Genomic DNA, 13138 nt, shown 5'->3' with positions numbered 1-13138 from the left:
ATCTTGATTATGTTTACCTCATTTACCCTCAACTTAGAGATTTATTTATCTTTACCTTGTTCCAAGTAAAGATTTAAGACACACACACACAATTGAGCGAAATGAGAAGCAAATGAGAAAGATGAACAAAGGATAAAGGAAAAAACCAGAGCGAGAAATGAGGAGAGGACACAAGATGTGTCTCTTAACATCTTTTACTCTTGTTAAGGTTGGGTCACAAACTAGGTTTTTAGCAGCAAAGAGAAAAAGAAAAACATCCAATTCAGATTTATGTTCTCCGGAAAGTATTTGCAAACCATTGCTCAGAAGAAGCACAACTATTCCAGAAGAAGACCACAAATAAATTCTCATATGGAGTTTTTGAACTTTAATATCATTTCTTTATAGTAACACTATAGTATACTGTATTTTCTTTAAAAATAGTACAGTTTGTATACTTCACTATTTCTATCCTCTGAATAAATCAAAAAAGTTTTTACAGCCGTATTATTCCTAGACAAATCCAGCAGATGGCACTTTTGAATCATAATTTTAAAATATATTTTATATTTGTATTTGATTTTTCTAAACCCATAAAAAGTTGGCATAAAAATGTTTTTAAATGCATGGGTTTAGCTAGGGTTATAATTGGAAAACCCTTTTTTAAAGTAGTTCCTTTTATAAAGATAAAATGGTTCAAAGTTGTGTTCATATGCCTTGATTGCATGGAATTTATGATCAGCTTTATTTTTAAAGAAAAAATATAAAATCAAAGAGAGAATCAGTTTGCTCTTTGGATTGTGCTTACTGTTGAGGAAGAAAATTCAGAGAAGGACCAATTCTTCTCCACCATGGAAGAGTACTGAGGTATCAGCAAGGATTCCACCAGGACTTTTTTTTTTCCCGCCTAAAAAATTTGTGTCTACTTGACTAGGCCATGATTCCCAGTACTGTGAGGTCATCTTCCTTTTTTTTTTTTTAAATTGTACTTTAGATGAAGGCTTACAGAGCAAATTAGTTTCTCATTAAACCATTAATACACATATTGTTTTGTGACATTGGTTGCCAACCCCATGACATGTTAACACTCTCCACTTCTCGACCTTGGGTTTCCCATTACCAGCTTTCCTGTCCCCTTCTGCCTTCTCATCCTTGCCCCTGGGCTGGTGTGCCCATTTAGCCTTGTTTTGTTTTAGGGGCCTGTCTAATCTTTGGCTGAAGGATGAACCTTAGGAATGAATTCAGTACTGAGCTAAAAAGGTGTCTGGTGGTCATATTCTCCAGGCTTCTCCAGTCTCTGTCAGACCAGTAAGTCTGGTCTTTCTTTGTGAGTTAGAATTTTGTTCTACATTTTTCTCCAGTTCTGTCTGGGACCCTCTATTGTGATACCTGTCAGAGCAATCGGTGGTGATAGCTGGGTACCATCTAGTTGTGCCGGACTCAGTCTGGTGGAGGCTGTGGTAGTTGTGGTCCATTAGTCCTTTGGACTAATCTTTCTCTTGTGTCGTTGTTTTTCTTCACTCTCCCTTGCTCCGGACGGGGTGGGACCATGGAGTATCTTAGATAGCCGCTCACAAACCTTTAAGACTCCAGACTCTACTCACCAAAGTGGGATGTAGAACATTTTCTTTATAAATTATGTTATGCCAATTGAGCTAGATGTCCCCCGTGTCCACCTGGTCTTTATGGGTGTTGACTGAGGTTGTCTGAGTGATACATGAGAATGCTGATGGCTGCAGCACCACATCTTTTGATTCTAGAGGAAACGATCTCAAAGCGAGATCTGGATGATTTCCTTTTAGGGTAAACTTGTCTAACAAATTGTTCATTTGGTTTAATTATCATAAAAGAAATTTTTCAGCAAAGATTTCTTGCTGAATTAGTACAGATTCAAAATAAATTGCCGCAAATAGAATTGTTACTCTTTTTCTAATTGCATAGCCAGTATTCTGTTTATTTTAAACCTCCAACTAAAGATCCCCACGTTAGATATATATATTTTCAGCATATTTGATCATATTTTTCTCCGCAGGTATATTTATTTTCTAATACTGTGTAACAAATTGTAAAAAAAACTTAGCAGCTTAAAATAATACCTATTTTTAGCTCACAGTTCTGTAGGTCAGAAGTCTGCACACGGTGTGACTGGGTTCTCTCTCAGGTCTTGCACAGGGAAATCCAAGCGTCAGCTGGACTGCATTTCTTTCTGGAGCTGGGGTCCTCTTTCAAGCTCACAAGGTTGTTGCAGAATTCAGTTCCCTGCAGTTCTAGGACTGAGGCCTCTGTTCTCTTGTTGGCTATAAAATGGGGCCAACTCTCAGCTCCTAGAGGCTGCCCGTGGTTCCTTGCCGCATGGCCCCTTCCTGATGCTTTCTTACGCTACTTTCAGGAAGGGCCTAGTCTCTTTTAAGGGCTGTCCCTATTAAGTCATGCCCATTAGGATAATCTTTCTTTTGATTAATTCAAGGTCAATTGATTGGTAACATAGTCTTAGAATGATATCTCTTCATATTCACAGTTTCTCCCTGCACTTTTGGGGGTGGGGATGAGACAAGGAATGTATATCAGGAGCAAGAATCTTGGGGGCTTAGAATTTTTCCTACCACAATGGGTAAATTCCTTAGTTTCTGCTCTCATAAATATGGAAAGTAATGCTCAAGGTAAAAGAATATCAACAGCAATTGTTAGACTTTCAGATATACTTCTCTAACCAAAGGCTCCATTCCCTCTATTTTTCCTATCTTTCTAATGGGATCACTCTCAGGCAGTTGTGCAGACTCTAGCACTTTGTTATTAGGTATGAGGGACTGCCACTGAGACTTATATTCCATTTGTCATAGCTTTGAGTCTCTGAGCCAAAGGCAAAACAAAATACTTTCTTCTTGACCCTGCTCTGTCATATGAGAATGTATTGAGTTCTAGTTTCTTCTGATATGACAGAGGCTACTGAACTCAGGCAGACTAAGTAACAGCTCCCCTGTTTTTGAAGATCCATTTAAAAAGTAGAAGTCTATACCTCTTAATTAACTCTTTGTCCTGTTTTGGGAGTTTAATAAAGATGATTTCTAAAGTTTTTATGGCTTCATAACATATGTGAACTTCACTGCCTTGGACACTGGATCATTGTATAAAGAGAAATGTTTGCAGGAGTATGTATAGTCAAGGTAACTCTACAGCTGCTTCAACACCCAGGGAGTGACTCTTCATGAATCTTAATGGAGTCATCCATAACATTACTCCCCTACCTTTCTGTCCAAGTTTGTGACAGTGCTGCTCTCTCTCTTCCTCAATTATTGATAGAGAAAGATGACTTTTCTTTAGGGGCACTCTTGGTATTCCTCCTTGCATCACTTACTCGTCAGTGAACTGCTCCATCTCCCACTCTGCATCCATCCTCCCCTCTGGTCTCAGGAGATGAACCATCTTGTTGTCTTTTCACAGCTAACTACCTACCTGTGCCTCTGCCTCTCTTCCTTCCTTGTTTTATCTAGGACCTTTATTTACCAGTCTTCTCCCTTCTCTTGTGTTTCTGACCCTTGCTTGGCTCTGGATATGAACTTTTATTTACCGCGCTTTGCTTGCTAGAACTGTCGTAGTCATCCCTTTCGTGCTGTGCCCGGGAGCGCTCTCAAATTTGTTCAGCTTTTTAAATTTAAATTGTATGCCAATAGCCTTTTTCCTATGCTTTGTTTCTCAACTAAAACAAAACAAAACAAGACAAAAAAAACAACCCCTTGCCATTGAGTCAAATTTCAAGTCATAGCGACCCTGCAGGACAGAGTACACCTGCCCCATAGGGTTTCCAAGGCTGTAATCTTTATGGAAGCAGACTGCCACATCTTTTGCTCACAGAGTGGCTGGTGGGTTTGAACTGCCAACCTTTTGGTTAGCAGCTGAGCACTTAACTACTGCACCACCAGGGTTCCTTGTTTTTCAACTAACAGTTTAGAATCTTCTTTATTTCTTTTTTTAATGATTGGAGTTTTTAACTCTCACTTTTGAGATCCTGTTGCAATCCTCAAGACAGGGAAACTTCGATGCTTGGGATGTAGAATACTTTGAGTAGTGTGTGCTTAACCTACTCAGCTCATCTCAGTGGAAGAGATCTTTTCAGTCTCTGTCCTTGGTATCCAGGATCACATGGTCTTGGTTCCTTCATGATGACCTGTAGGCCTGAGAACTCAGGAGAGAGCTCTGACTGGCTTTCCCCTAGCACAGCCATAGAATGGCCAACCAAATCCCAGCTTATTGTGCCTTTGTTTCCTCCATCTTTCTCAGTGCTTTGTTGCACAAGTCTCTCTTCCTTCTTTATTCTTCATTCTATCCCTGCTTCTAAGTTATTTCTAATTATCCTTTATAGGAATAACAAAAAAAAACCTTCTTCTACTTGAAATTCTTGAAGTTGAGGAAAAGGTCACTGAAATCTATTCCTACCAGAATTCTCTGTGAGATAAGGGGTAACTGCTTGTCTGAATATCCTCTTTGGCAAGGCTCGTGTCCTGTGTGACTTATTTTTGTGAGAGTGTAGAAGCAATCTTTGGAAAGTCTGAGAAGTGTATTTTTTTTTAAGGAATTTAATAACTTCTGAAGTAAAGATAAAACTTTAGTGGTGGCTTCCTATTTTCCCTACTGGCCAAATTTTTAGTGCCTTTTTATTCTGTTTTTCAAAAGGAAACAGGAAGAGCGAGTACAACAAGTGCGTAAGAAACTGGAAGAAGCTCTGATGGCAGACATCTTGTCACGAGCTGCTGATACAGAAGAGATGGATCTTGAAATGGACAGTGGAGATGAAGCCTAAGAATATGATCAGGTAAACTAAAATTATAGGAAAAGAAAGACCTGGAACTTAGGATGTTTTATTTTCTCGTTATTTCCCCTCTATATCCTATCTGGGCAGTGAATAAAAAGGCCTCTTCTTTGTGATCATCAGACTTGTCCCACTATAGGTTACATATGCATTGTTGTCTGGCCCTCTCTCTGTATTTAAAGCATATAAATTATTGAATCCTCTTGTTCTCATTATGAGAACATTCACATCCCAGCAACCCCTTACAAGGAATGTAGCTTCCTTTATGAAAACCAAACAGAAAACCTCCAAGGTGTTACTGGAGAAAAGCTCTGGAGGAAGGAAAGGACTGTGCCAGGTAGGGAAGAATGGCCACCCTCATAGTCCAGACTGTCCCTTCGAGTGTCCCCTCTCTCTGAAGGTGGCTGTTGTCTCCACCATACTAGCTTTCTGGGGTATGCTGTCCCCTCTTTAAAATTATGGCCCCAAAGCAGGCAAAATCCCTCCCTTTGGCCAGGTTCCCCTTAGCACAGACTTGGTGCAGGGAGAACAAGAAGGATGGAGTTATTTAGAAGTATAATAAATAGTTTACCTTAAAAAATTTTTTTTGATCCTATAATTTTTTAAGTTTACTTAAAAAAAATAATAAACTCACATACAAGACTCGTTCCATTTGGGGATATATTCCCTGTAGATGATAACACTCAAATCCCCAAGGGCTTATGTAGCATCTTACTTCCCAACTTGTACCCTGCTTTGTTGTGGCAGGCATCGTCTTACCTTCTGCACCCCATAAGCTGATTATTTATTTTTTCCTTTGAAGCCAAAACTGAGGAGAAACAGGAGGAGGGAAAGAAAAAAAAGAGAAAGAGATTGAGAGAAAGAGATGAGAAGAGAGAGAATTCTAACTCTGTAGTTCTCTTAGAAGCCTTCTTCCTGGTCGCTTTCAGTCTGGTGGACGTGCGCCGCATCCTGGTAGTCATTCTCACGTTCAGTGCTAGTTGCAGGGGATACAGTGTTGAACACACCCATCCAGTCCCTGTACCCACAAAACTTATAGTGTAGTCATATTAAACAAACACTTACCTAGCTATAGAATTACCAGCTGTGATAAGTACTATAAAGAGAAAATAAAGGTGCTGTGAGAGCTGATAGCAGGGGACCAAATGTGGCTTAAAGGGTTAACTAAATAAAGCCCCTCTGAGGTGTGACTTTTACCTTGAGCCTTGAAAGGTGAGTAGGAGTGAGTCAGGGGAAGTATGGGTAAAAAGTGTTCCATCAGAAGAAACAGCAAGGCAAAGCTTGGTTCCTTTAAGGAGCTAAGAAAAGAGCAGTGTGGTTAGAGTGTAGTAAGTGAGGGGAATGTGTGGGAGATGAACCTAATCATGCAGGGCCTGTGGGTCATCGCTAAGGATTTTGTGCTTTGTCATTAAAACCAGTGCGAATCCATGAAAGGGTGAGCAACATGACTGGATTTGCTTATTTAAAAGATCTGTGTGGCTGTTTCAGGGGGAAAAAAAAGGATTGGAGTAGGGAAAGCTTGGAAGCTGGAGACCAGTGAAGAGGTTATTGTGGTAGGCCAGCAAGAGATGATAGCAGCGTCACAGGGTGTTGGCAGTGGATGTGGCAGAAAGAGGAAAGGGTAGAAATGTATTTGGAGGTAGAATCAACTTGACCAGGTAATTGGACATGAAGGTGAGAGAATGGCCAGGACGACCACTGGGTGAATGGTAGTCCTGTCTGCTGAGATGGGAAGACTGGCTGAGGAGCAGATTGGGGTAAGGGGTGCAGGGAGGATGAGTTTAATTGTTAACACAATCTTCCCTTTCCATGAGTGCCTTTTTCTTAATTCAGGGAGTAGCTCATGCCACAATGACGCACAACCAGGTAATTAATATAATGTCCTACATTTCCATGTTCAGCAGCAGCAGCACCATTTGGTCACACAGGAGCATGTGAATCTAGTTCAGTACTGCTGCCATTCTTTTTTCTCCTGTCTGAGTACAGGAAGATGATACGTTGACAATTATAATTTTGTTTTCCACTCTGACAAGGGTGTGTTTTACCGGCTTTGATGAATGTGCTCAGTATGTGTAAAGTCTTTCAAAGAGACGTCTGAAGCTTGCTTTTGTTTTTTTGGTATGTTTATTTTTTTTTTATCAGAATTGACTCTTGAAAAGCCCTTCTTTTCTCTTGGAGCTTTTTAGCCTTCCCCTCCACCCACTCTCCCGAGACTTTTCTCCTGAAAACAGATGAGGATAATCAAGGGCCATCTAACTGAGGCTTTACTAGACCCTGACTCTGCAGACTGACATCAAGGCCACACTCTAACTTATGTCAGCAAGCATGTGTTTTAGACACTAGACACTTTGTTCTTATAAAAACTGACAGTTGCTCACTGCCTTGAACAAATATGGGTAATGGTAGTAACAAACTAGCTAACACTGGGTGATTAATTTTTATTGATTGTTAAAAACTAGCCGTTATTTTGGCATGTTGAATATGGAGATACTCATATTATGTATGTTGTACACTAAATTTGAGAATGGCTTTAGTATTACTAGGCCATCAGACTTACAGATTGTAGATGATTTAGAAGTACTTCTTAATGATAAAAATTACATTTCCCTGACTCACTCAGTTTGGCCCCATATGCCCTTAAAGTGTTTAATAAGCTAGAGCACTGCCACATGACTTAATTAGATATTCCTAATAACCTGTAGAATAGGTAGGACAGCTTAGCTTGGAGAAGGGTGGGGCATTGCCAAGTTCACATGGCTGGTAAGAGATGAAACCTGAGTCTTCAGGTTACAGTTCTGTTCACATCTGGCCACTCATCACGTTCCTTCTAATGCTACTAATTAGCAAGGTGGACTTTTAAAAAATATATATAATAACTGGCTGAGATTTACTGTGTTACTTAGGTTCTACAATTTTAGAGAAGTACCCAGGTTATCTGACAAATATTTTAGGAGTGATTGCAAGAAATAGATAACTATAAAAGACAAAGATGTTAAAATACATAGCTATGAATGAGATGTAAGTATTGAATACAGAGTTTAATTTATAATTGCACAGTACCATTTGATCCAAGTTAAACATCTATCATCTGTAAATGCTCGAAAGTAAAATAAAATAAATCTTTGTGAAGTAAAATAAATCCTTGTGAATAGAAACTTTCCTAAATTTTTTTTAAAGTATGTTTGGATTTGGCTGTATCAATTATGTTTTTTTATTTGTATCCCCTTTGCTTTCTCTTTTAATGCTGATTTAGTTCACTGTAGATAGAAAATATTTACATAAGCATACAAAGGAATACATCAATGGGTATTAAACGTTGTTATCAGAATAAAACACTTGAAACAATGAGGGGACAGGCTGGGAGCTTTTTATGTGCTAAGTGATGTAACTAAAAGCTGCGCTGATGAGAATGCTAATTAAGGCTTTAAAAGCATATGGTTCTAAGTGAAATTTAGTTTCGAATTACTTTTTCAAGCTTTGCAGACCTCTTAGCAGGGAAATCACTGAATTTATTTTTGTTTGTTTCCTTACAGGTAACTTTCGACTGACTTTCCCCAAGAGCAAATTCCTAGAAATTCAACAAAAATGTTTCCACTGGGTTTGCTTTGTAAGAAAAAATGAACCCGAACATATAGAGCTTTTTAATAGCACTAACCAATGCCTTTTTAGATGTATTTTTGATGTATATATCTATTATTCAAAAAAAAAATGATGTTTATTTTGAGTCCAAGGACTTAAAAGTAGTCTTTTTTAATATCAAGCAGAACCCTTCAAATGAAGCTGAGCTTTTGATGCTAGGTGCAATCTACTAGAAAAGCAGCACTTACATGAAATATTTGTTTCCCGCCCCCCCGGTTTTAATATGAATGGATCAGGAGCACCAAATAAATTTCCCAATTAAAGATTATTGTGACTTCACTGTATATAAACAGATTTTTATACTTCTATTGAAAGAGGACACCTGTACATTCTTCCATCATCACTGTAAAGACAAATAAATGATTATATTCACAGACTGATTGGAATTCTTTCTGTTAAAGAGCACACACAATAAATAGACCTCCTCTCCATTAGAATTCCTGATTTACATTCAGCTTTGATCCTTGGGCCTTAGGTTTGAAGTGGAGGTGGTGGAAATAGTTCATACTTTTGCAGTATGCCTCTGGATAGATATCATGAGAATTGTGCTGCTTTCACCAAAATTTCTAAGTTGTCATCTAGCATGTGCAATTTTTTTTTCCTCGCCTGTGACTAGTACTTCTGATCGTTCTACAAAAATAAGCTTTTAAGCTTTTTTCTTTGCTTGGACATGAGTAAGGCACACAAGTACCACTTGGATGCTACTAGAAGTTCGTGTTTGTTGTTTTTTCCCAGAACATTTTGCACTTTCTAATGTTCACTAGCTTACTGAGATAACAGATGAAGGTCAAACCCTTTGCTACAGAGAGAGGCGGCTTCTAGGCAGAGTTGCTTGATGAATCAGCTTGTAATACTTTGCTAGGCAGTACCTGGCCCCCAAAGTATTAACTTTTTTTTTTTTTTCTGTTGAAATTCATAGGTGTAACTTCCATTACTGCTTAAATTCCTTACTATTTAATTACTAAAACTGGCGTAGCATTGTTAGGTGAGTTTTTTTTTAATCAAAACGTACTTAAATTAATCTGATGCCGAGGAAGGGAGAAGGTGGTTATAAGCAAATTCAAGCAATTTTTGAGGAATAGAGCACAAAGAAGATCTTTCTATAGGAAGGATTTATGTGTTTCTCCTTAACTTTGAGTTCTTTTTAAATTAGACCCAGAAATGATGTGGTCAAGGAGGTGACCAATTCCACATCACTGTCACCTGCATATTTTATTTATTGTGACTACCTCCAACACCCTTCCAGTCCCCAAGGAAGGGAAATAGTCAAAGCTATATGACTGGCTAGGTTTGGGCTGCTATCTGTCTATGCCAAACTATATAAATAGCCCCTTCTTGGAATTCCTGATTTACATTCAACTTTGATCCCTGGGCTGTAGGCTACCAACTTCCTTGGAGCAGTCCTGCTGGCGAATGAACAGGGACACTTGCAGGCTCTGGGAGGGCTAATGGCAGAGAGACTATTGGTGCCCATCAGACTGTCCCAACTGGGGTGAGGTGGGGCTTAGTGTTGACTTACTTTTAAGAGCTGGTAAAACTACTTAGAATGGACATCCAAAGGCTTTTCTCATCCTCCCCAAGTCAATGACTCTTCATTCGTAACCAGGCTTGGGATAACTTCACCTTGGTGGCTGTACATTGTTTTTGCAAAGCAGTCCAACCAAGATACCCATGCTCTTGTCAGCAGCTTTTGTAAAAACAAAAACACATCATACAAAGCTTTGATTTTTTTTCCCTCATATCCTTTGCTCAGGTGGAGAACAAGGTATGAAAGCCATTACATGGTGTCCAACTGGGGACCATCCCATAAATCCAGAGTGTTCCCAATATACCCTAGGGCAACATGTCCCAAATGAAATTCATCTTATCCTCACAAACCTCCCACCATCTTACATTCTCTGACTCAGGTAAAAACAAATCACCATCTTATCCAGTTGCCCAAAGCAGAAAAGCCCAGGAGTCATCCCAGATGCTGCCTCCAACATCCATCCCACCAATCCTGTTAGAATCATTGACTGCACTTCTCACCGATGTCTGTCTTCTCCATTCCCACAACCACTACCCTCAAGGGAGCCTCGTTTCCTCTCTGGACTTTCAGTGGCCTCCTCAGGGGGTTCTCCATGTCTACCTGCCCACTGTCGTCTTGCCTTTCACTTTGCCTCTCCATTCCTCCTTTTTCCTCCTCCATTTAGTCGTCAGAGTGATTCTCTAAACAGGCAAACGTGACCTTATCATTGCCCTGCTCAACATTTCTCACTTATCTCCTTACGCAGTTTAGGATAATTCTTAAGAGCAAGCACTTTGAAACTAGGAGAACCTGTGTTTGAATCCTGGTCTTGCCATTTGTGTGACTTGTCAGGTTACTTAATCTCTTTGAGCCTGTTCCTCCTCAGTGAAATAGGAATTATAATACCTACCTCATAGAGTTGTTGTGAGGATTAAATGAGATACTGTCTATAACGTTTCTAGCACAGTGCCTGGCGCATAGTGAGTGCTCACATTGTGGCACGTCGTTGTTATCCCTGCAGGTGTCAGTTTTATGTCACTTCAAGAGACATTTGCTGATCATCCTAAATCCTCCCTCCAACACTTTACTTTCTGCCACAGCACCTGTTTATTTCCTTCATAGCAATTTTCAAAATCTGTATTTTTTGTTGACTTTTTGTCTGTCTCGCCTTTAGAATGTAAGCTCCATGGGAGCAAGGATGTATCTATCTTGTTCCCTGTTATAGCCCCAGCGCTTAGCGCAGTGCCTGGCACATAGTAAGCACTCAATAAATATTTGTTGAATAAATGGAAAAATGATCAAAAGGCTCCTCATGATCTGATACCTACCTACTTGGCTTCATCCTATTGTACCTTTGGCTCAAGAAAAACTGCATTACTTGCTCCTAGGAAGTGCCCACTGGGGCCTCCATGTCCTTGCACAAGCTATTCCTTTTGCCTGAAACAACCTCCTCTTCCAGTCTGCACAGCAAATTCCTGATCATTGGTTAAGTCTTAGTTCTATGGCTACCTCCTCTGTGAAGCTGTCTCTGAGTTCTCTAGGCAGATAGTCTTTTCCCTCTTCTAAGTTCAGATTGCACTTTGTAAATACCTCCTTGGAAGCACTTTACTGTATTGTATTGTAAAATTTTTTTTGCATGTCCATTTCTACTATTAGACTGTAAGCACCATGAAAGCAGAGATTGCATCATTTCATCCTAATGTCCCCAGCGCCTAGCACAGTGCCTGGCACATAATAGCTTGTCAATAAATACTTGTTCAATGAGTTCCTGAATGAAGTTCCATGCAGTTGGAAAAGTGTTGTAAGATGTATGTATTATTGAGGAAAGGAGCTCCCTAGTTGCTTCTAGAATATTTTTTGTTCTAGAGAGGAAATCTAGAAAGCGTTATGTAATTTCTTTGAATATAAGATTACTTGTTTAAATTAAAAAAATAATAAGTTGAATAATATAGATCTTCATAAAATGACTGCAAAAGATATCAAAAAGCTTTGTGATCTCTCAAATGCTACAAAGTCCAAAATAAATATTTGCACTATTAGTATTTCCATAGTCAATGCTATAAGAAAATATACAGCAATAAATTTTGAAGCTTTAAAAAATGTTTGTGTAAGTCATCTTCAATGACTTAATTTATGAAGAATGTCTTTGGCCTATGTTTCCCGGATACAAGGAGCTTCAGACTGGGTTGTAAGGTCCCCAAACCTTCAGAGCTTATGCAGTGACACTCCTCTTCATTTCCGAGATGGTTGGGCAATCATTCTGCCAGCATTTCTAGTAAACCAAAAGGACTGAAAGGTCCCCACAGAATCAGGTGGAAGCCATGCTAGATCTCATGAAGCTATATAGCCTCCAAATCTTCAGGGCTGCCATAGCTTCCTCTCCCCCGCTGCCTTCATTCCTGGGATGCATACAGGACCCCTATACAAAATGTCCTTCAGTTGCCTCTACAAGTCCACAGGTGGGGCAGGGAGCATCAGTTACAGAAGGAGGCTGGGAATAGCTGTGGGATTGGGAATTGGAGCAGGGGGCAATCAGTCTGCATGTCTCAAAGGGGCTGGGTGGACTTGAAATTTTTAAGTCACATACTGATCTTCCCTATAAGGGCACCACTAAGTTTTCTGTAATAGTTGCTTTTTCAGTAATTTAGCTTTTGTTTTTATGGCGAGGACAAATGTTTTTATTTCCTCTCATACAGCATTTTGTAATTTATAGAACACTTTTACCTCCATTAATGCCTTGTTTGAATTTTAACCTACATATCAACCATGGGATATGCATATACTATTATTATCCCCATTTCAGAGTTGAAGACTCTGAGAACCTGGCAGGTTAAATGACTTACTCAAATCAGTGAGGTACAGAGGGGAATTTGAGTGTGTAGGTCTTCTGGGTCTAGGTCTTGTGTATTTTCTAGAACACCACGCAACCTTCCAACCCCCCACTCAGGTCTCAAGCTGCCTTTCTGTCTGCGATGTGATAAACAGTTTGGTTTATCAAGTACAGTATGACTATGGCCTGAAGGCTTTTATAGGAAAGAGTGATTCTTTATAGGAAACCTGGTCCTTTCATGTGTGAATAGTCAAAGCTGTTCCAGTGAACATTTCCGCTGAGAAATCTTTAGTAGGATTATTTATCTTATATAAAAGAGGTGGAACAGGTGCAGCTTCTTAATCACAGAATGTTGGGAGTTATTTTTATCTGGGGG

At 39.5% G+C, this 13138-nt stretch overlaps 1 protein-coding gene across 1 annotated transcript in view; it reads left to right on the top strand.

Moving 5' to 3' along the window:
* MBD2 (methyl-CpG binding domain protein 2) overlaps positions 1-8802 on the top strand; it is a 58786-nt gene extending 49984 nt beyond the window's left edge. The window contains exons 7-8 of the mRNA XM_023733941.1: positions 4651-4789; positions 8320-8802. Of these exons, the coding sequence (XP_023589709.1) occupies positions 4651-4777 (127 nt within the window). The 3' untranslated portion in view covers positions 4778-4789; positions 8320-8802. The remainder of the gene's footprint in view (positions 1-4650; positions 4790-8319) is intronic.
* Positions 8803-13138: the final 4336 nt, after the last annotated feature.

Source organism: Trichechus manatus, unplaced genomic scaffold (assembly GCF_000243295.1).
Source record: "Trichechus manatus latirostris isolate Lorelei unplaced genomic scaffold, TriManLat1.0 scaffold00063, whole genome shotgun sequence".
In the NCBI taxonomy this organism is placed as follows: Eukaryota; Metazoa; Chordata; class Mammalia; order Sirenia; family Trichechidae; genus Trichechus; species Trichechus manatus.
This window is presented reverse-complemented; position numbering and strand designations above follow the sequence as displayed.